The 23,753-nt window shown below is 38.0% G+C and overlaps 2 protein-coding genes and 1 long non-coding RNA gene across 3 annotated transcripts in view; 1 reads left to right on the top strand and 2 right to left on the bottom strand.

Moving 5' to 3' along the window:
• The window catches only part of Tm6sf1 (transmembrane 6 superfamily member 1), a 58,651-nt gene extending 58,357 nt beyond the window's left edge, over nucleotides 1-294 (bottom strand). The window contains exon 1 of the mRNA XM_058577525.1: nucleotides 256-294. The gene's annotated coding sequence lies outside the window, so the exon portion shown is untranslated. The remainder of the gene's footprint in view (nucleotides 1-255) is intronic.
• Nucleotides 295-6,241: 5,947 nt separating this feature from the next.
• Nucleotides 6,242-23,753, top strand: part of Btbd1 (BTB domain containing 1) — a 36,777-nt gene continuing 19,265 nt past the window's right edge. Inside the window, exons 1-3 of the mRNA XM_046438361.2 lie at nucleotides 6,242-6,691; nucleotides 13,239-13,395; nucleotides 17,827-17,932. Of these exons, the coding sequence (XP_046294317.1) occupies nucleotides 6,306-6,691; nucleotides 13,239-13,395; nucleotides 17,827-17,932 (649 nt within the window). The 5' untranslated portion in view covers nucleotides 6,242-6,305. The remainder of the gene's footprint in view (nucleotides 6,692-13,238; nucleotides 13,396-17,826; nucleotides 17,933-23,753) is intronic.
• Nucleotides 13,390-23,753, bottom strand: part of LOC131423993 (uncharacterized) — a 34,638-nt gene continuing 24,274 nt past the window's right edge. The window contains exon 3 of the long non-coding RNA XR_009226312.1: nucleotides 13,390-13,750. This is a non-coding gene — a long non-coding RNA (uncharacterized LOC131423993). The remainder of the gene's footprint in view (nucleotides 13,751-23,753) is intronic.

Genomic DNA, 23,753 nt, shown 5'->3' with positions numbered 1-23,753 from the left:
ATTACTCAATACAATTTCACTCTATAGGTTCTTAATCAAGAAAACTACAATCCTTAATGCTAGGCACTGCAATAGACATAATCAATTCACAGCAAACAATTCTAGATTAATTAATTCACAGCAAATAATTCTAGATTAATTCTAAGCACTGCAAAACACACTTAATCATGATAAACTAATGACAGACATTTCCTCTGCATGCTAAGTTCAAATGTCTTAAGCCTTAGGCTTTAAGTCCAGCAGATGCACACTCACTCAGATCGCAGTGACCAGGTCCGGAACCAAGGCAGGCTTTTCCTGCCGTGGAGTGGATGACCTGTTGAGGAGAGGGTCATAGGGAGAAGTTGCGGCTCTCACCAAGGTCCAAGCAAGGCAGTGGAATTTGAGAGCGGTGAGAATCATGCAGAGGATCATGACAAGTGATGGGATGTCAAGTCCTCATCAGGCTCTCCAGCTCAAGTGCATCCTTGTTTGGCCTGGCTGAATCCCTGTTCATTTGCTCTATCATTTATACTAAATTTTGGAGCTTTTTGACCCCCCCCCCTTTCAATCTTTATCAGCTACTACCGGATTTCTCAGAGACATCATTTATCCTGGGGTCAGAAACATCTGGTCTGGTGGTCTCCACCCTGATCTTCTCACCTTTCCCTCTTATCAGGTGAGGACAGCCTGCCAGGGGCTTCACTCTCTTTATCAGGGTGAGGGGAAGTAACTTGTTTGAGGCCATCCTGGAGGGCTCTGTGGGTGTGCCTGCAGGTTTCAAACTGGAGTTTTTAAAATGGAATTGCTTAGGCTCAGGCCTAAGGCCATCCTAACAGTTTGTTATTAAAATACATTAAACTATTAAAAATGTGTTTGCTGTAATGTAAACCTTGTGGTGGACAGGTAGCCATTTTGAGCTCCCCCCCCAGCATATTTCCCTTTGTCCTCAGTCTTCCAACCATAGTGCCTCTAGTGTAATAGTGATCCAATCATAGCCCTTTCCCTTGCCCTTCCAATTTTATATTAGTCATTTATGTGTATTGTAACTCCTAACTCCACCTATCAGAGCAAGTGTCAGTGCTGTATGAGGGATAGAAACCTGGGCAGACTTCCTGCCCAGTATGCTTGCTTGCCAGATTTTTGGTAGCACAACCTTCTGCAAAAGTAAAATTTGCCTTGACAAGTAATTTTTGAGTACATGTCTGATTTCTTGTGGCCATCCATTATTTCTAATAATCTTCTTTCTATTTTTCTCATTATATGAACCATAGTTATTTTTGGAGTCTTTATCTGATACATCTAATATCTGAATCACTCATAGAATGAATTCTATTATTCTCTTTTTACTTTTCTCTTATTTTCAGCATTGTGGAGAGCAGTGACAGAGAATAGGAGAGCAGTATCTGACAGTGGGGTCTCTGATGACCTCATGCCTGTGGCATGCAGAGTGCTAGGGAATGTTCTGTGCAAGGGCACAGGATGCTTAGCTACTGTGGTAATGCCTTGCATGAGGAGGCTCTGTGCAAGAGTCTTATCAGCTTTGACCTTGATCTCAGGCACATAACTCCTGGGAATAGAGGGATTCTCTTACTAGACAACAACAATGTTTCACTAGCTCTGTTACTCCTGAGCCTGCCCACTTAACAGTAACTTTAAACAATGGACCTTCTTGAGAGCTACACAAAGCTCCTAAAATTGCACATTGCAACTGTGGATTGCAACTGTGGAAAACCTACATAGATGTTTCTAGTTTCTGTAACTTTCCTGAATACAAAGCATAATGTTCGCATATTATTTCACCTGATAATGAGATGTATTTAAATAAAGTTTGCTGGTGTAACTCTTTAGATCTGCTTCTCCATCACAGAGCAGCACTCCACCTAACCCCAGTTTTATCTTCAAAATCATCTGCGAGTGTGAGTTTTTACTTTTCTTATCCCCCTTTGTCCCTTGCTGGAACTTGCAAGTTTGGCTGCACTGGTCACAGCTCAGCATGACTCATAATTTTAATTATTTCCTGCAACACAGTAGAAGAAAAAATGTAGAGTCTCTGGTCCAGCATGGTGGCAAACACCTGTAATCCCAGCCCCTTGGAAGGCTGAAGCAGGAAGACTGCAAGTTTGAGGCCAGCCTCTGTGATTTAGCAAAAGCCTATCTCATAATAAAAACAAGAAAATAAAAACAGGCTGGAAATGTAGATCATTGGCAGAGTACCCCTGAATCAATCCCCAGTTCTGGGTGGGGAGGAAGTAAGAGTCTCTGGATGATATATATCTCTTAAAACAGACCACCTTAAACCTGTCAATGATTAGTTTTAAGCTATTTCATTTTGTTCTTGTAACTAGTGTGTAACCCTTACTTCTAGGGCATGCCTATGGCTTTTCACCCAAAAGCCCCTTATATTTCCCAAGGCTCATCCATCTTCCTGGAATTTGAATTATATAGTCTCTGTTTGTGCAACACATCTGAAGGCTCTATTTACCTTTTAGTCTCTTAGCTACTATAGTTTCTCTCTGTCCATGTACAGTTAGAGAAGCTGTCCAGTAGCATGAAGTAAATTTATATGCAGATTTTTAGGTTTAATTCTCTGTAGTTTCTTCCTTTCTAGTACTTTTTTCCTCAGCTATTTTGGCAACCTCATCTTGTGCTTCCTTAATTCTTTCTGGTTGGGAAACAAACAAACAAACAAAAAAAATCAGAAGATGCCCTCAGAGAAAGAAATCTCTTATACTTCTCTTCTGTGAGGTATCATAGTCCCTCAAGTCTTACTGTTATAGGGACAGACGAGGTAAGGCACTGAAGACAGCAAGAAACAGTTTTATTTGGCTGCAGCCAGGTTCAGAGGGCACAGCTTTTGCTGTAATCAGTCAATCCCCTGAACACCGAATTCAGGTTTCAGAATTTCCTATCCAACATATAAGGGGAGGGGCTTAGAAAGTTCATAGTCTGCAGAAGTTCACATAAAAGTAGCTTTTTCTTTCACTGTTCTGGGCAAGTTAACCCTTCAAGGACAACACCTGAAAAGGAGAGAAGAAGCTTCTTCTCCCCTTTCTTTCCTCCCCCTGCCAGCTGTTACCATGGAGCCCAATTGGTTACTTTTCTCTCTTTTTTAAAATTTTTTCTTAGTTATTGATGGATCTTTATTTTATTTATTTACATGTGGTGTTGAGAATTGAACCCAGTGCCTCACACATGCCAGGCAAGTGTACTACCTCTGAGTCACAGTCCCAGCCCTGGTTATTTCTCTCATCTTAGAAATGTAGATCTCTCTGTGAAGCTCTAGCTCAAGGCCAGAGGCCTTATTAAAGTATTTGTCCTTTTTATCACATTTTGCATTTGCAAACACACTTTTACAAACTACTATACTGGATACATGTTTGTGAAAAACAAGTAAAGGGGGATTCAGCACCTGGAGTGCTGATTTCTTCCTGGCCAGTGGCCAAGTAAAATAGAGCAACAGCAAAACAGGAAGTTTAACTCCATTGAACTTCTTTGTAGAGAATCTTTTGCTTATAGTCTTAAGATCAATTAAGGTGAAGATTTCTGGAGAAGCTTAGAAGTTTTGTGGAGGAGGGGGTGCCACTACATTACCTGTATTCATTATTCTATAATGTGGACATACACTCCCCTTGACCAGACTTTATTCAGACTTTTCTGAACCTTCAACAAGGCTTTGATCTTGGTCCCTGTCCTCTCTGGTCTACCCATGCCAATCTTAGCAAGAATGGTGCTAACTCCATTTAGCAAGAATGTCCCCCACCCCTCTTGCATCCTCTAAGTAGTTTTCCCTTCACTGACTTACTTTGCTTTTTGTATATAAATCCCCAGCTGTATTTGCATTTGTTTCCTGTATTAAGAGCTGAGTCTGCTCTCTCTCCCCATTGCAATAGTCTTGAAGGCTTACTATTTTAACAAGAATAAATATTTCCTTTAACAATGCCTTGAGTTGTTTATCTCTCTGTATATTTTATTCCTCCTCCTCTTCTTCTTTCTGCAGTGCTAGGAATTGAACCCAGGGACATTTCACCACTGAGCTACATACCCAGCCCTTTTATTTTTTATTTTGAGACAGGGTCTCATTAAGATGCCAAGGCTGACCTGCAGTCCTCCTGCTTAGCTTCCTGAGTAGCTGGGATTACAGGTATGTGCCACTGTGCTCAGCTCAAGCTAGCTCGCTCTCTCTCTCTCTCTCTCTCTCTCTCTCTCTCTCTCTCTCTTCCTAGCTTGTTGTTTTATTTTGTTTGGTTATCAGAGATTGAACCAAGAGGTGTTTTACCATTGAGCCACATCCCCAGCCATTTCTATTTTTTTTTTTTTTTAATTTTGAGACAGGGCCTTATTAAGTTGCTTAGGTCCTTCCTAAATTGATGAGGCTGGCCTCAAACTTGCAATCTTCCTGCCTCAGCCTCCCAAGTTGCTGAAATTACAGGCATGCACCACCAAGACTGGGTATGATTGTTTTGGGTGTGAGAGTAAGACATGGTTGCTACATTATGGTTGAAAACTGGTTTTTGAATCATCAATGGATGCTGAAAACACTGACAGGATTTGGGTTCAACTCAGTCTCTGAATATCTTCCCCATGAATTACTTATTAATTACATTGGAATCAAATATCTTTACAATGGAGAGATCTGGCAGTCACAGTCTTAACTAAGTTATCAAGTTTAGTATCTTGAACAGTGTGACTTCTGAAGTGAAGCAGTAAGTACATAACATCACCTGCATAGTATTATTGCCCAGAATGTTTAACCTAGACTCTAACTATGAATCATGTAGGGACAACCAGGCAAATCCAGATTGAACTTTCTAAAAAAATCAATACTACTATGGGAACTTTGATTCAATCCTGGAATGGTGGGAAACTGTTTATGAAAGACATTTTTTGAGGCAATAGTCCACTCTTAAGTTTGTGGACTGTTCAATGATACTAGGCATATTTTAGATGATATGTGACATTGTCAATTTTGTTGAATGTAATGACGCTATCACTTGTAGCATAACTTCCTTGCCTTTAGGAGTATTGGGAAGGACTGTTCTCTTTCAGTCCTTATCACTTCAAATCTTTTCCTTTCCCCCAAAAGTCATCAATCTGAATAACTAGCCATGGGGAAGTCCTTTCCGGGGTTTGGTAGGTGTAGTGATTTTACTAGATTCAGGTTCAGAATACTTAGATTACTTGGCATTTGTAATCTGAAAGGAAGCTATACTTGCTTGGTCAAGAAGAAGTATTTCCTGCGTCTCTTACCTTCCGTCTTTTTTTTTTTTTTAGTTGTAGATGGACACAATACCTTTGCTTTATTTATTTTTATGCGGTGCTGAGGATGGAACCCAATGCCTCACACGGGCTAGGCATGCGCTCCATCACTGAGCTACAACCCCAGCCCCTTGCCTTTCTTCTTTAAGAGCTGACTCAGGGAAGGCATCTGTTCTCTAATCCTGACCTTTCACAGTTGACAGTAGCCTTCTCCATTGATTTTTTTAAAAATGAAATTTAATATTTTATTAATGTAACATAAATAAAAAAGAGTATAAAGTATACTCAGTATACTGAATCCTTAAGTACAGTCTGAAAACAAGTGCTAGAAGAGGGTTTTTAGCAGGAGGGTCTTCAGCTACAGGAATGGAAATTGGAGGAAATAATTCTTATGCTGGGAAGTAAAGACCAGAAGGGCACGTAGGGGAAGAGGCCTGTAGACCAGGGGGAGAACTCACTGGGGTTCAAAGCCTCTCAGCTCTGCTTCTGGGTTTTCCACAGGAGGGGCGGCCATCTGCAGTGGTGACTTGGCCTTGACTGTGAGGAGTCACGGTGTCCGCTCCTCACATGCTCCCGTGGGAAAGGCCTACAGTGGGAAAGGCCTACAGTGGGAAAGGCCTGGGGACTTGTCACTCTTCCTTTCCTCAACACCCTGCGTGGAGGGTTTGGGAGAAAGAAGAGAAAGCAAAGCGGTGCAAGCTGCCTGTTGATTTCTTTGGATGCCTGGGGTGGTGCTGGTGGGTTTGGGCCAAAGCACTCACGCCCGAAGAAGATCCATCTGCGCGAGCGCGGAGCTGGGTCGCGATAGGAGTCTGGTCCAGCTGCAGACAGCGGCAGTAGCCACTAGCGCCGACTCGGGCGGCCGCGCACCTGGGTTTTTTCGGCCGCGGGAACGCGCCTGCTGCAGGGGCGGGCCGCGCGCCTGGGGGGGGCGGTGTTGGGCTGCGGGGGAATGGAGCCGGAAACGCCTTTCCGGAAGACAGGGGGCGGTGCCGGCCTGGGGCGGCTACACGATGGCGGTGCCGCTGCGGGAGCTGTCCGCGTAGCTGGGAGCTGCGCAGAGCAGGATGGCTGCGATGGGGCCGGCCGCAGCTGGAGACCAGGTCCCGGGCGCCGAGGCGGAGCCGGGCTCCTCGCCGCCGCCGCCGCCCCTGGGACCCCTGCTTCCTCTACAGCGGGAGCCGCTGTACAACTGGCAGGCTACCAAGGCGTCGCTGAAGGAGCGCTTCGCTTTCCTCTTCAACTCGGAGCTACTGAGCGATGTGCGCTTCGTACTGGGCAAGGGCCGCAGCGCTGCCGCCGCTGGGGGCCCGCAGCGCATCCCCGCACACCGTTTCGTGCTGGCAGCCGGGAGCGCAGTCTTCGACGCCATGTTCAACGGCGGCATGGCCACCACGTCGGCCGAGATCGAGCTGCCGGACGTAGAGCCCGCCGCCTTCCTGGCGCTGCTGAGGTGAGTGGCGCCCAGCTGGTGTGCTCCCAGAGGTTGGAGTCGTCCCGCAAGCCGGGCGGCATCTGCTGGTCTTGGGAGTAGATGTTGGTGTCTGTCTCCACCAGCGTGCGTCCTACCGTTGAAGGCGCCTGCACATTTCAGTTGGCCTGAGTTAGGAGAAGTGGTCAGAGTAGAGGATGGTCGAGGTTGTCCTGATTGCCCGCTTGCAAGATTTGTATTTTTGTTTACTTTTTAAAAAGTTATTGATTAACGTATTAGTTGTCAAGCCTCAGGAGAGTGAATAACCAAGACAAATACATGTCTTTACTTGCCTTGTGTTTCTGCACAAGAGGTCACATTTGCTCAAAAACGAATTTTGCCATGTATTATATTTGGTTCTGTCAATATTTTAGGATAGTAGAGTCACATCTGATTGATTTTGTTTAGTGGAAGAGATGTACTAGTTAGGCATTAATTAGCTTTTTATCACAACAGCCCTCCCTGTTAGGGAGGTGTAGGTATTTTCCCAATTTTATAGTAGGACCGAGGCCTAGAAAAGTAACTAGTCCAAAGTAATGGAGCCAGCTCACACAGAAGACCATGTGTGTTTCATTATACCAAGACGTTTTTGGCTGCCTGAATAGAATGTGTTGTTTTTAAGGTAGCAGCATCTTGAGCCATACTGAATCGGGGACAGGTCATTGGAATCCAATGGAGAGCCCGCAAAGGCTCACCACTCAATCAGGAACCAATAGGAAATTGAATATAAAGTTCACACAATCAGAAATGAATGCTAAAATCCCATTAATAAATGGATAAAAGACAGGATTTTTTAGTTATCAAAGAAAAGTACAACTTATTAACAAAACATATTTAATCTTAGTAAATAAGGAAGTGCAATTTAAAACAATGAGATACTTTCCCCCTTCTTTTGACACCATTTTTTTTTTTAATTTCACTTCTGAGGAGCACTTTTGACAAAGATGGGGTTCAAAAACCCTTTTGGAAAATAGTTTACTATAGGTTTTCTTTCCACACTCAGGAAGCATCAAAATATTAGAAGAATGTTCTGTACAAAATATTTACAGTAGTGTTATTTATAATAACGAGGAAGAAGTCAGCTGTAGGGAAAGGTTAGGTAAACATTATATTCTTCTTGATGGAATATGATGCAGTCACTAAATTTGACACTTGTAAAAACCAGGTAATAATATGAAAAATGTTTATAATAAATAGAATTTAGAATTCCATGCAAAGTAATTACAACTATTGAAAGAAACAGGCAAGCATACCTAAAGACAAGGATAGAAGGAAACACCAAGATGATGGTCCTTTTTTTCCCTTCTTTTCTCTTTGTTTACTATATAGTCAGTATTCAGTTGTATTTATTTCTTGTGGGGGGCCATTTTCTAGGTCATTTTGGTTTTTGGTTTGAAATTGACTAGGAGTATCAAGTAGATTATCTTTCCTTTCTCCTTACAGTATTACTTTTGGAGATGAGACTTTGAGAGCATTTTTAGTACTCTCCCTAAATGATACTTATGGCTAAATTAGAGAACCATCAATGTAAAAATATCATGAGTTTTTTTCCTTTGAAAAAGTGTTGAAATTGCTAGGATTGACTGTAGAATGAAAAATGTATGTTTGATCTTTTCATTGAAGGTGCTAATCAGTCCTTTCTCATCAATAGAAAATAAGTTGCTTTTATAGTCCTTGAAATGTAGCACAGTGCAGTTTCATTTCTCATTTTCTATTTTTAGTGCATTGTATTTTCATGATATTCATCCTTCAGTTATTGTTTCTATTCTGAAATTGCTACGTAGGCTGTTTTTTGTTGTTGTTTTGTTTGCTTTTGTTTTCTGTAGTGGAAATTGAACCTAGGCCCATTTTTAAACTTAGTTATTGGCTGACTGAAGCATAGATGCTGTATTTACCTAGTAAAGACTTACGAACTTAGGTTTGAAAGCCATTTTAAAAACTGCTCACTTTGAACTGCCTGCCCTTTAAATAATATTCTTCATTTGCTCATTTTTTTAAAATATTTTTTTTAGTTGTAGGTGGACACAATATCATTATTTATTTATTTTTATGTGGTGCTCAGAATCGAACCCAGTACCTCATGTGCGAGGGAGGCACTCTGCCACTGAGCTCCAGCTCCAGCCCTCTTCCATTTGTTCATTTGACCATTGTTATATGCCTCCCTGTGCCAGTCACTGGTTTTGGTTTTGGTATATAGCAGTGAAGAAGTAGTCTCTGCCAACATAAAGCTTATAATCTAATAAATACTGATGAGTGTTTTGAAGAAAAATGATCAAGCCTATGGGGGAAGAAGCATTCTAAGCAAGAAAAAGTATGTTTTAGGTGCTGAGTTTCTACTGTTGGAAGAACTGCCAGAGTAAACCAGTGTGATTCGAGCTGAATAAGAGGGAAGTAATAGGGGCTGGGGCTATGGCTCAGTGTAGAGCATTTGCCTCGTATGCATGAGGCACTGGGTTCAATCCTCAGCACCACATTAAATAAATAAATAAAATAAAAATATTGTGTCCATCTACAACTAAAAAATATATGTATTTTTTTTAACAAGAGGGAAGTAATAGAAGATAAGGTTAAAAAAACCAAAAACAGGGGCTGGGGATGTGGCTCAAGCGGTAGCGTGCTTTCCTGGCATGCGTGCGGCCTGGGTTCAATCCTCAGCACCACATACAAACGAAGATGTTGTGTCCGCCAAAAACTAAAAAAATAAAAAAAAAAAGCCAAAAACAACAACAAACCCTGACAGGATCATGCAGGACTTTAGAGAATGAAGGACTTCAAGTTTCATCTAAATGTGATGAAAAGTATGTGGAGGATTTTGACCAGGGGTGTGCTGTGATTTGGTTTACGTGTTTTAAAACTCATTTTTATAGTTGTTTGGAGATCAGACCATAGGGGGAATAAAATAAGATTCGGTAGGATGAATTAAAAGACTTTTATAGTAGTCCAGGCAAGAAAAAAAAGAAAGAATGAATTGTGTTTAAATGATTAGACCAAATGAGATTATGTAGGGAACGGATATGGATTGTGAAGAGAGGTACAAGGATGAGTGCTGGTATCTTCCAGTGTGTGTGGAGATGTAGCCACAGAAAAGGATCATAAAATGAAACAGGCAACTGTTAGTGGAATCCTAAAGGTCAAGTTGAAGATAATATTTGAAGAAAGAGGGAGTGGAAAAGTGGCCAGCTATGTAAAATACCTTTGAGAGTTGGGTCAAATGACATTGAATTGATTATTAGTTGTTGGGGGTTTTGGCAGGAGCGGGTGCGACTGGGGATTGAACTCAGGGGCACTCAGCCACTGAGCCACATCCCCAGCCCTATTTTGTAATTTTTTTTTTTTTTTTTTTTAAGAGAGAGAGTCTTACTGAGTTGCTTAGCTCCTTGCTTTTGCTGAGACTGTCTTTGAACTTGTGATCCTCCTGCCTCAGCCTCCTCAGTGGATGGGACTACAGGTGTGCGCCACTGTGCCTGATAATGATTAGTTTTGATGAGAGGGCAACTGTGGATATAACCCTGTGGAGTGTTTTTGGCTGACTAGAGGAGGTTGGGGAGAAAATGGGAGATGAGGAACTGCAGACAGCTAGTATAATCGATCATGTCATTTTGTTGCAAAGGGGAGCAGCGAAATGGAGGAATGACTGTAAGGGTAACTTCCTTAGGATGTTGTCCTCGTCAGCATCTTCTTTTCCCCCATTAATGCGTGGCGTATTCCAGACTTTAATTTTCAACTGGACTTTCACATAGAGATGTCTGGTACCTATGCAGGTGGACCTATCTTTAATAAAAACATCTTTGATGAGTATTTGCTGTGTGCCATTTACTGTTCTTATGTACCTTATGTGGACTCACATTTCAGATTATAGCCTTTTGAGGCAGGCTCACTTAGTATTATCTCCTGTCAGCTTTATAATGCTATAAAGAATCCCAAAATTCTGGTGCTTAAACTAGTTTTATTCTTGGTCCTGATTCTGTGGGTCATCTGGGAAGTGACTTGTAGGCTTGACTCTCAGTTGTAATTTGGTTTCATTTTGTTGTACAGATTTCTCATCCTTTTCAAGACTTAACTCTCTCTACCAATGTTGTTAACAATTATCGTTCTAATATTGCAAATAAGTATCATGGTTCCTTTGAATCTTTTAATGATTCATTCATTCTTTTCTTTTCTTTCCTTTCTTTTCTTTCTTTCTGTATTTTTTTTTTTTTTTGCCTGTAGGATGAAGTTTAAAAACTTAACAGGCACACAAAACCTTTGTGATTTGATCTTTGTCCCCACCCCCAATCCACTCAGTGTCCCAAACCTGATTCCTCATGGTCTTTTTCTTGTTTTAATGCCTGTCTTAGAAAAGAGCTCCATATCTTCCAACTTTGCAGTCTTTATGCTTAAGTCTCCACGTTTAATTACTACAGATAATCTTCAAGATTTCCATTTTCTTTTCTTTTTTTTAATCATTACTTCTACCCCAGAGGTAGAAGCATGCACTGGCTCATCTAATCTCTGACATCATGTTTTGGTTAAATGTTACTGTAGAATAAATCACTGCAATGCCTAGTGTCTTAAACAATAGTTTTATTATCTTTTGTAGTAATGTGGGTTGTCTGGGATAACCTGGGTGGTTTGTTTGGCAACTTTTTCTGGTCTCTTATATAGTTGTACCAGGTAGTAACAGGAGCTGGAGTTATCTGAAGGTATGACTCAGATTCTGGAATGGCTAAGCTTTTTCCGTATCCTTATAATCTCAGATCCTCTCTAGGAACCTTCTCTAGCTAGTCTCTTCAGCAGAGTAGCTTGATTTCTTGGCTGATGTTTCCCAAGAACACAAATCAGGAGCTCCCAGTATCCTTAAGGTATAGGCCCCAAACTGGCACAGAGCCACATTCTGTTGATTAAAGTGATCCATACTATGTTGATGCAGATTCATTATGAGTGGAAAAAGGCATGTTTTATTGGGGAGCATCTTAAGAAATTAGTTATCATGTATTGGTGTCTAATGGATACTTCTGTTATCATTATGGTGTTACTTCTTAATAATTTCATTGTTAAGCTATAAGCTGTCTTACCTATATATTTTTTAAAGAGAGAGGGAGAAAGAGCATTTTTAAAAAAATATTTATTTATTTATTTTTAAAGTTTTCAGTAGACACAACATCTTTGTTTGTATGTGGTGCTGAGGATCGAACCCCGGTCACACGCATGCCAGGCGAGCGCGCTACCGCTTGAGCCACATCCCCAGCCCCCATATTTTTATCTCTAGCACCTATCACAATGCCTGCTAATATGTAGTCCTCAATAAGAGTTTTTGAGTTGTAATATAAATTTCCTTATACATGGTCTTGTGACTTTTTCCTTATGAAATCAAGTTTTCACCTTAGCCTTTTAAAAACCTTTCAGTTAGATTAAATGTAACCTAAGCTTTATCTTTTTAGAAACCCATCTCTGGGGAGAAAACAGGGATAGTTTGATGTTATTCAGTCATTTATCTGTGCTCTTGTCCTTAGAGGTTATATATATGAGAGCTTAAGTGGTCATTTTAAAATACAAAGAATTGTGGTAATGTTATGCTTAAGTTTTAATACTTATAAAATCTTTTAATACTTTTAAAATCTTGGCTTATTTAAAAACTATATAAGTAAAATATGAATGAAGATGATTCTTTTTTTCCTATGACCAGAGATTGAACCCAGGGATGCTTAACCACCAAGCTACATCCCCAGCCCTTTTACATATTTTTATTAGACAGGGTCTTCCTGAGTTGCTTAGGGCCTTGCTAAATTGCTGAGTCTGGCTTTGAACTCGAGATCTTCCTTTCCTCAGCCTCCTGAGCTGCTGAGATTACAGGTGTGTGCCACTCCTCTTGGCTGATTCTTGGATTTTCTTTTTTAATATTTTTTTTAGTTGTAGATGGACACAATACCTTTATTTTATTTATTTATTTATTTTTATGTGGTGCTGTGGATCGAACCCAGTGCCTCACACGTGTGAGGCAAGCACTCTACCACTGAGCTACAACCTCAGCCCGTAGATAACTTTTTTTCTTACCAAAAATGAAAATGTTTTCCCTGTCAGTGTTATATGGCAATCAGTACTGAATTGTCTAGTCAGTTAACATGTATTTATTGAAACTTAAACATGTACCCACACTATGCCTGTTGATGTAGAGAAACATTTCCCTTTCTATCTGACTTTAGCTATCTGTAGATTTACAAATGCAGATTTATCTCCCCTTAAATGGTGGAGAGATAAATGAACCACTATTATTGCAAGTAGCTATGGGATGCTAAAAGTAATCTTGTGATCTTTACTTTACCTCAGTTTTCCCTTTAAAATGGAGTCACTTCTTCTCAGGATTGAATATGAATAAAATGAGATGATATATGTGCCAATGCTTACAAGACTGTAGAATCTTTTAAAAGCTTCAGATTTTCAGTTTGCTCATTGTCTTTTAAAATATTCCTTAAAGGTTTAGTTAGCTCTGGTTGATTTCTTATCTAAAATAGTGCTGATCATCTCTGCAAATTTCCTAATTGCTTTGCAGATTCCTGTATTCAGATGAAGTTCAAATTGGCCCAGAAACAGTTATGACCACTCTTTATACTGCTAAGAAATATGCAGTCCCAGCCTTGGAAGCACATTGTGTGGAATTTCTCACCAAACATCTTAGAGCAGATAATGCCTTTATGTTACTTACTCAGGTAAGTAAATGTAACTAAAGTCTGTGTCATTGTAGCTTAAAAATTGAATGTAAGCATAACCATATGTGAATATTTAGTGTTTCCTGAAAAATTAATTCCAGATCATTATTTTAAAGTATATTTGTATTTTTACAGTATCTTTCAGATTCACAAGTTTTAGACTAGAAATACAAATTAATACAATGCCAAATAATGTAAAGAAATTAAAGCCTTATACAAGTGGGGTGTTGTAACTAAAAGTTAAATGGCTACTTAGGATTGGAGTTGGCATTAAGATCCATTGTTGTTCCTGCTGTGATTGAGAATATGATGCCATGAAATTTTCTGGATATCTTTGTTCTCAGTTTTGCCAGATCTGAAATAAAAATAAAATATTTCAATTCTTCTAAGATTGACTATCTTTGTACCTGTTTCTGGAAGCTTTCTGGCCCATTCCTAGAGGAATTAGAATTTTAGGTTTAAATGAAATAGTCTTTTCACATTCTGAAGTTTCATTAAGTATAGTATTCATACAAAAAGTTGATATATTTTAAGTTTATAGCCTAATCTTTTTTTTTTTTTTTTTTTTTTTGATGGTGCTGGAGAATGAACCCAGGGCCTTATGCATGAGAGGCAAGCACTCTACCACCTGAGCTATATCCCTAGCCCCCGTAATCATTTTTTATTATCTGAACATACCTATGGAAACATTAACCAGTCTTTAACATAATTTATTTATCATTTGTTAAATGCCTAAATCTGAATTTCATACTTTATACATAAATAGTTTCTCTTTTTAGATAGTGTTGTAATGTTCTTGTATGAATTGTTTTTAAAATTGTTTTAAAATTGTTTTTAAAGTAATATAGAATCCAGCTGGATGTTGTGACACATGCCTGTTATCCTAGCACTTCAGAGGCTAAGTAGGGAAGATCACTTGAGCTCAGAAGTTCAAGACCAGTTTGGGCAACACAGTGAGACCCCAACCTTAAAACAAAACAAATATAATCTTATTGAATTTTAGTATTGGAGGTAATCACTGATGACCTCTAGCTCAACTCTCTCATTTTAGAAATGGGAAATTAAAACCTGGGCTAACTGCCTGCTTGTCCAAAGTCTCATAACAGATGAAGATAGAGTTCAGAGCTCATGTTTCCAGCTCAGTGTTCATTCTGTTCTATAAGAAAATGTGTGGTACCTTTTGAAAAAATTCTTCTGTCATTAAGTTTTTCTTTATAGAAGAACATGTTGATGTCACCTCTTCTTGGACATTATTTCAGAACTCCATCTAGCCAGATACTAAGCTAACAGTAGCAGTAGTAGTAATTATAGTAATAATCGCAAAATGTATTGGGTGATGATTTTGTATAGGCTCCTTTCTCAGTGTTCTGTATGCATTAGTTTATTTAGTCCTTACAATAACTGTGTGAACTATAGGTGTTCAAACTAAAGGCTTTCTTATTATCACCATTTTATAGGTAAAGAAATAAAGACATAAAAGGGGGAAATAACTTGGCTAAAGCCATGTAACTAATAAGCTATCTCCTTGCATTTTTTTAATTTATGAAAAAAATCTAATAAGTAAATTGATATTCATAAGAGTCACAAAGTTATTTGTTCAAGGGGTTTTAGTGTATATGGAAAAGGTCACTTAGCAACTTTTACATTTTAAGTTCAATTATACAATTCAGACATAAGTAAACTGAACTTTGGCAATTAAAATACAGATTTAAGCTGGGCTTGGGCACATGCCTATAATCCTGGTGGCTCCAGAGGCTGAGGCAGGAATATCATGAGTAAAGAAGCCAACCTCAGCAAAAGTGATATGCAAAGCAGCTCAGACCATGTCTCTAAATAAATACAGAATAGGGCTGGGGATGTTGCTCGGTGGTTGAGTGTCCCTGAGTTCAATCCCCAGCACCCCACCACCGCCACCACCAGTACAGATTTCAGGTTCAGTAAGTCTGAGATGTGGCCTGAGAGTTTAATTTCTAATAGGTTTTCAAATGACACCAGTGTTTCTAGACACTTTGAATGGAAGAGGTTATTTAACAGGCATCACTAAAAAAAGGAACTTTTCAGTATCTTGATGGCCTGAGAACCCAATATTATGTCCAAATTTTCACTCATGGGGTCATGTGAACTTCTTGCTCCTGACAAGTGAGTTATTTGCACTGTATCATGTTCATTTAGTTGAGACTGTTTATGGAAGCTTCACTATAAAACAGATTGCCAGTACCAGCATGATTTATATAATGAAAAATACTTTTTTATGAACTGTTATCAGAGTTAATATTAAGGTAAAATTTGAGAAAGTATATTTTACTCTAAATAACAATGATAGATTTTGTAGGAAACTTAATATTGCCTGTGTAATATAAGGAGTGACTGACAATTGCTATCCTGAAAAATATAATTTTTACAAAGAATTTTCCTCCTAGATTAAAAGGTTAATTTTTATATTAATTTTTAACTAAAAATATAGTTCAGTTTGCCAGAAAATTTATTATAAGCAGTTGGTCTGGTTGTAGTAAATTTTCACTTCATAAAATGTACTGTTTCATACTTTAAAAATGCATGAACTTGGGGCTGGGGTTGTGAGTCAGTGGTATAGCGTTTGCTTAGCACGCATGAGGCACTAGGTTCAATCCTCATCACCACATAAAAATAAATAGATAGATAAAAGTTTTGTGTCCATCTACAAATAACAAAATATATTTTTAAAAATGCATGAACTATGATCCTAGACTGGATCCCCTACTAAAAGGAAAAGTGTCATAAAAAATAATCACAATCAAGTGAAAAACTGAAATGCAGCCAGGAGACTGGATAAAAATATTGTATTAATGGTAAATTTACCAAAGTTAATTACTGTGGTTATGTAAAAGAATCTCCTTGTTCTTAGGAATTTAAAGTTAAAGGGCCATGGTTTCTACAACTTTTCAAATGGTTCAGCTAATGTGTGTGTGTGTGTGTGAGAGAGAGAGAGAGAGTGTGTGTGTGTGTGTGTGAGAGTGTGTGTGTGTGTGTGTAGGGAGAGAAAATAAAGCCAAGCAAAATTGTAGATGCTAGATACATGTTTCAATCGATAAATCTGGATAAAGGATATATGGGTGTTTGTGCTATTCTTGCAACTTTTTTATAAATCTAAAATTCCAAGTAAAAAATATTAAAGGAAAATAACATGACAGAGTTAATATTTTATTAATATAGATTTAGAGCTGAAATTTATTAGCAGCTTGACAAAGCAAATTAATATAAACAAGTTCAAGAAGACAGTTTCCAAACATTCTATAATATTAAAAACTGTGCTGATGTAATATTTATATATGTAAATTAAAGTTTTTAATACAAGTACTTTCTTTTTTTAAATATTTATTTTTTAGTTGTAGTTGGACACAACACCTTTTATTTATTTGTTTGTTTGTTTATTTATTTTTATGTGCGAACCCAGGGCCTTGCACGTGCTAGGCGAGGACTCTACTGCTGAGCCACAACCCAGCCCTTCAGTGTTGGCTTTTTAAAAATCTCATTTGAGTTTGACTACTAACCCTCTGCTTTTAAACAGTTTCTTTTTTTTTTTTTTTTTCTTTTTTGAGGTATAACGTGCAAACTGGTAAAGCATATATTCTAAGCTTGATGTTTGGGTGGTAATCATACATTATATAAACTCTTGCTCATCGTATATACTCTGGCTACTTTTCCTTATCACTAAGTGTGTGGAATTCATTCATATTTTGGGGTATAGTTATAGATCATTTGTTGTCATTGTTGCATTAACATTTTATTATTTATATTATTGAATATATTTATTTGTTCTGTTATTAGCCCTAGTTTTTGCTGAGATTCCCAGAGCTCTGATGCTCTAAAATCCCCCCCCTCCCCCTTCGCCAAAGGTTAGTTTCTCTTTCTTTAGTTGTTGATGGTCCTTTAATTAATTAATTAATGTAATATTTATTTATTTATATATGGTGCTGAGAATCAAACCCAGTGCCTCACACATGCTAGGCAGGTGCTCTACCACTGAGCTACAACCCCAACTCGAAGCTCTAAAGTTCTTACATTCCTTCTTTCCTTTCAATTAAAATTGGAAATGTGTTTAAAAAAAAAAAAAATCAGTGGCTGGACTGAACTATATCCCCAGTTCTTTCTGTTAATTTTGAGGCAGGGTCTCACTAAGTTGCCTAAGGTCTTGCTAAGTTGCCAAGGCTGGCCCCAAACTTGTGATCCTCCTGCCTCAGTCTCCAGATTACAGGCATGCACCCCCATGCCTCACTTGGCATTTGTATATTTAGTTTTTTATTTCTAATTGTAGAATAAAGATTTTTTAATTATTTTAAATAGGTATTTTTATATAATGAGGAATTATAACTGTTTATAGTATCAGTTTTGAATATGTACAGCCTGAAGGTGAAATAACTATGAAAATAAAAATTATCTCCTTATGTTTAGGCTCGATTATTTGATGAACCTCAGCTTGCTAGTCTTTGTCTGGACACTATAGACAAAAGCACAGTGGATGCTATAAGTGCAGAAGGGTTTACTGATATTGATATAGGTAAGTTCCTTGTGAACTAAATTTTTACATTTTAAGTACAGTAATGTTTTATTTTATGAGTCTTGTTAGAGAATAAGGTATATTTAAATTAGTGGTTTTCCAAAATGATTGAAGTTTACCTCTGTGTTTTGCTTTCTTTGATTTTGGTGAGAATATTCCCAAAAGTCTTAATTATCTCATTGCCCTTTTTAAAATAACTTTATTTTACTAATTTTTTTTAAATGTGGTGCTGAGGATCGAACCCAGTGCCTCACACGTATTAGGCGAGCACTCTGTCACTGAGTCACAGCCCTAGCCCCACTCGTTGCCTTTTAAAAGATATCAAATAAATAAGAATGTTCATAAGCATGTTGTATATAATGCCCTGTAGGAAATATAAAGAAAGGTAAAGTATGTTTTGTCTTGTTAAGGAAACATTTGAGAATCAAGGAACAAATGTGTAAAATTAGATTAATAATATTAAGAGGAGATGGCATATAACAAAATGTTACTTTTGCCTTTTCTAAATTAGGTATGTAGAAAATAATTACTGTGTAACTCCAGAAAATGGAGAAATTATCTCAAATTTAGGTAGTGTTAGGAAAATCTTGACAAAGGAGGTTCTGACATAAGCCTTAAAAAAATGTATAGTATTTGGGTAGTGAAGAGGAGAGGGTATTAGGTAGTGTAAGTAGAACCACATGAAGAAGCATGTGCAGAATAAGGGTGGTAGAGGACCATCTATTGACAGGACTGACTAAGGATTTGAATTTTGTCTTGTAGGAGGTTAGAGAGAGCTAATCCAGACTTTATGATGGTGAACAGAAAATACATATTCCCTATCTTCTGAGCTCCAAGCTCATATACTGAACTGTTTTGACATTTTTTATTTGGAGATTTTCTAGACATTTCAAACAAAACAGCTAAAAAAGAAGCATGGACTCCCTTCATTCTTTGTTAGATTTCTTCTGTTCCTTTCCAATTTTTTTTCAGTTTTCTTTAATGACACCACCATGAACTGTATTGCTTACACAAAAAACCAAGAAGTTATTCTTGATTATTCGTTTTCTTTTGCACGCTATATGCAGTCTTACCACTAGGGGCTCATGGCTCTACTTTAAAATATATCTTGAATCTGACCATTTCTTACCATATCTGCTGCTACTGCCTAGTCTAAGCCAGTATTTTCTCTCACCTGGATAATTCCAGGGGTCTCCTCTAGTCTCACTTTCTATCCACTGTTGATCCCATATGGTCCATTATTTACATAGCAGCTAGATTTTGCTTGTAAACAGTTGTTGTTTTTTTTTCCCCCTTTTTGGTACTGGGGAGTAAGCCCAGGTGTACTCTACCATTGAGCTACATACTCAGTCTTTTTATTTTTTATTTTGAAGCAGAGTCTTGCTAAGTTCCTTAGGCTGGCCTCAAACTTGGGATCCTCTTGCTTAAGCTTCCCAAGTAGCTAGGATTACAGATATGTGCCACCACGGGTGGCTGAGAATGATCTTTATAAATCAAAAATTGGATTGTATTATTTCTTTGCTTCTATTGCAATTAGAGTAAAGTTCAAATTAAAAACTGATAAGGCTCCCTACATGATATAGCCAGCCTTCTATTAGTCAGGACAGTTTAGTCTTGGCTGTGTAAAAATAGACCCAAAGTACATACTGGCTCAAATACAAAAGTAAGCTTATTTTATACTCACATAACAGTCCAATGGAATGTCATAGTCAGCAGATGGCTATTTCTTAAGGCTCTGCCATTCCTTTGGGCCTGATTGTTACCTGTATCTTGCCTGCATATGGGAGAAACTATAGGCAGGGAAAGTACCCACATACTTAAAATGTTGGCGCTGAAGTTGTATGTTTAATTTTAGCCCTTATTTTGTTATCCAGAATCCAGTCACAAGATACCACCTAACTTGAGGAGAGGCTAGGGGGTGTAGACTTAGTTACATCCCAGAAAGAGAAAACATATTTTTGGTAAATAACTAGCAGTCACTACCAACATGTGACTGTCACCTTCTTTTCCCTCCTCATTTATGTTCTACATATACTGGCCAGCATTATTTGTATTTCAGTTCTTTATAGTTGCTATTCATTCTGATTGGAATCCTTTTTTCCCCCAAATCTTTGTATAGCTACCTGCTTTTAATCACTCAGATCTTAGATTGAGACCTAAGATATCTCAGACTTTCTTAGACACTTAAACAATCCTTTACTCTGATTTATTTTCCTTTTAATGTATATTGGTACCTAGGTATATGTATGTGTGTTGACTGTCCACTTTCCACTCCCAGACTATAAACTCCTTAAAGGCACAGATCTTAATTACCACTTATTTACCACTGCATCTCTAGCACTAAAGACTGCAGAAGGTTGTATGTGTTCAGTTAATACTTATTGACCAACTGGACTGACTCTAGAATGATGCTTTTCTTTCTCACCTTACAGTTTTCATTGAGTTAGCCAGGGAGATCCTTTCAGAACAAAAGGAGTTGGTTCAGATTATACCATTGTAGCAAATCATTTCTTGAGAACTGACACCCCACCTTCTTCCATGACACTTAGTATATTCCTCTGTTATAATTACATAACATTCCATTGTGAGTTTACCTGTCTCTTGCACAGTATGTTGTAAAGAATTTATGGATTGTTTGCATTATACTGAAGGGCAGGGACTAGATTGTGTTACTCTTAGCACCTGCACATTGTATCTGTTGATTTACAGATACTCTCCTTTGAAATAACACTGCTTACATCTGGATAACTTATATTGTTATATAAATAGCTCTTGCATTAGTCATGCCATTGGAGCCTGGGACTTTGGAAGAGTAAATGCCTTGCACATGGTAGATACCCTATAAATATTTGTTGATTTGAATTGACTCATGGTTGCTTATATTAAAATCCAGGATTATATTTATGAAACATAATCTGTTGTGTTACAATATTTATTAGACCTTCAGCTGTAATTTTTTATTTTACTACACCTGCCACTAGAAGACCTTGTGTCCCTCTACCTATTTCCAACCCTACAGGCCAGTTTCCTTGAAATGCATGTGTGAAAAATTGGGAATTACAGAGAAGTCTAGGAGCTGAGAGAAGGAAGGAGCTGGCTTCAGGAGCTATTTTATAACTGTCTTGATATCAGAAGCTTGGTCCTTTGTCTCTTTCTGATCTAATAATGATGACAAGGTTTTGAGAAAAGTTTCATTGATTTGCGAATAAAGGAAAAATATAGGATTTTCCCTGCCAGGGGGAACACAGGGCTTTTGAAAGAGGGCTATAAGGGCTGGGATCCAAATATTATCGGTAGAGATTAGTAATTAGTGTCCACTGGGTGTCCTTGAGAGAGCTGTTGCTCCAGTTGGGTTATTTTTTATTCTTGTGAGTAGTGACACCCTTCTGGGCAATGAAGGACACAGTAGCCTAGCCTGGAATAAGAAAAATGTTTGTCTTATTTCCCTTGATAGGGAAGGTAGGTGAGAGGAAGGAAAAGGGGGTGAGTGAAATGTCAGTTTTAAAATAAGCCACCTGTGGTTGAGCAGCAAGGTTTATACTCAAAACATGAAGTGGACCCCTGTTACAGTCTTAGATTTGGGAATTTTCCTTTTCTGGGATTTGACCATGAGTTCCAAAGCGGGAAAGAGACAGCTTTTTGCTAAAGGAAGAAGATGTCACATTAAAACAACAAAATGAATTTACATATGTTAAGGACAGTTGATGTGCTTCTTGTGTGTATGTGGCATAGTTAAATTTACTATGCGTTCTCTTTATTCAGGTTATTAGCAAACAAACATGTAGGTAGAAAGTCTTCTGCTTTTCATTGAGTGATTAACTGTTAAGGTCATTAAGTGTATTGCTTTTGGATTAAGTGTATTGCTTTTCATTTAATTTGTGAAAAAACTTCATAAATTTGCTCAGCTACAACAGAAAGAAGAAAGTGTGATTTAAAAAAAATTATGTTGAACCAATGCATTTTTAAAAATTTGTTTTAGTTGTAGATGAACAAAATACCTTTGTTTTTATGTGGTGCTAAGGATCAAACCCAGTGCCTCACACGTCCTAGGCAGGTGTTCTGCCACTAAGCCCCAATCTCAGCCCCAAACCAGTTGTTTTTAATATACTGTTGATCCCCAACGATGTTCTGGGAACTAAAGTCTTTGAATGTTAGCTATCTGTGATATTAAGTAAATATTTTTGACTTTTAATATATGAAGTGTAAATAGTTGCAAAAATCTTTTTTTAAAATTTTTAACTTCTAGGTAATTTAATCATATTAATGTTTTGTTTTCTGCTATATATAAGCATGCTATACTTTTTAAATTTAAAAATGTAAAAGTATAACGGTTAGATATTTTATACTAGTGCATAATTTATGTTAAGTTCTTTAGAGAATAAGTTTTATGAATTTGCTATACATATTTACTATACTATATATTAAGAATCTTACTTTTTAAGAACCAAGATATTTATTTTGGCCATTTGAGAAAGACATCTAAAACTTTTTGCTTAATCTGTTAAATTATGTATACTTGAATCAAATCTAGATTCTTGCACTTATTAATGCTTATTATAAGTAATAGTTATTGTACTTATACAGTGAAACACTCAGGGGTTATGAAATACTTATTATTTAAGTCTTTTTTTTTAAGATTCTCTACATTTAAATGTGCAATTTAGGTAGAATTTGTTTATTTTTAGAGAGAGAGAGAGAGAGAATTTTTTTTTAATATTTATTTTTGGGGGGCTGGGGATGTGGCTCAAGCTGTAGCGTGCTCGCCTGGCATGTGTGCGGCGCAGGTTCGATCCTCAGCACCACATACAAACAAAGATGTTGTGTCCGCCAAAAACGAAAAAAAAAAAAAAATTAAATATTTTTTAAAAAATTTATTTCTTTTTAGTTTTTGGCAGACACAACATCTTTGTATGTGGTGCTGAGGATCGAACCCGGGCCGCATGCATGCCAGGCGAGCGCGCTACTGCTTGAGCTACATCCCCAGCCCTTAAGTCTTTTTTTCCTCTGTGTGTAGGACTCTTGACTACTATGCTTTTAAAGTACTTACATTTATTTTTTCACGTATTTTCTCTTTGTCCCTGTTAGATTGTAGCTTATTTCATCCTAGTATGTTGGCCTATAAAACATTTTTGTCTTCTTAACTCACTGCTTCTGGGCTGCTGTTGCCTAAAAAATTACTGAATTTATTTTAATTTTGACTCTGATAAGAGGAAAAGAGTCTAAGTGAGGACCTGAGGTACATTTATACTTGGATGTCACATAGGGATTTTAAACTCAATATGTCCAAAATGAAACTTCAGTTCTTTCCTCTGCCCCAAACCTGTTCCTCCTGTAATCTTCCCCATCTCAGATAATGCCACTCTCATCCTTCCAGTGCTCACATTGCCATTATCCTTAAATCCTCTCTTCTATCACATCCCATATCCAATTTGTTAGGAAATGTATTGAGTCTTCCTTCATAATATATGCTGAATTTGATCCGTTTTCATCACATCCACTGATGCCCTCCTGGTCTTATCTTAGTATAAGAACCTCCTAATTGATCTTGCTTCCAACCTTGCCACTACTATAGTCTTTTTTTTTTTTTTTTTTAAACAGCTGCCGGAGGATCCTTTCAGAGCAAAAACTGTCAGCTCACAACCCTCCTGGAATATACTACTTCACTCAGACTGAAAGCCAGATGATCTGTGGAGTGCTACATTTTGTACCCCACTCTCCATGTTTCTGGCCTCCTTGCCTACTTCTCTTTAGCTCACCCCATATTGCCTCATGGGACTCCTTGCTGCCTCTCAAATATGCCAGGCACACTTAGATTTGGAGT

This window comes from Marmota monax, unplaced genomic scaffold (genome assembly GCF_021218885.2).
Source record: "Marmota monax isolate L192 unplaced genomic scaffold, Marmota_monax_Labrador192_F-V1.1 WCK01_AAM20220418_F8-fsc00005, whole genome shotgun sequence".
NCBI lineage: Eukaryota > Metazoa > Chordata > Mammalia > Rodentia > Sciuridae > Marmota > Marmota monax.
The sequence above is the reverse complement of the archived record's forward strand: the minus strand, read 5'-3'. Positions and strand labels throughout refer to the sequence as shown.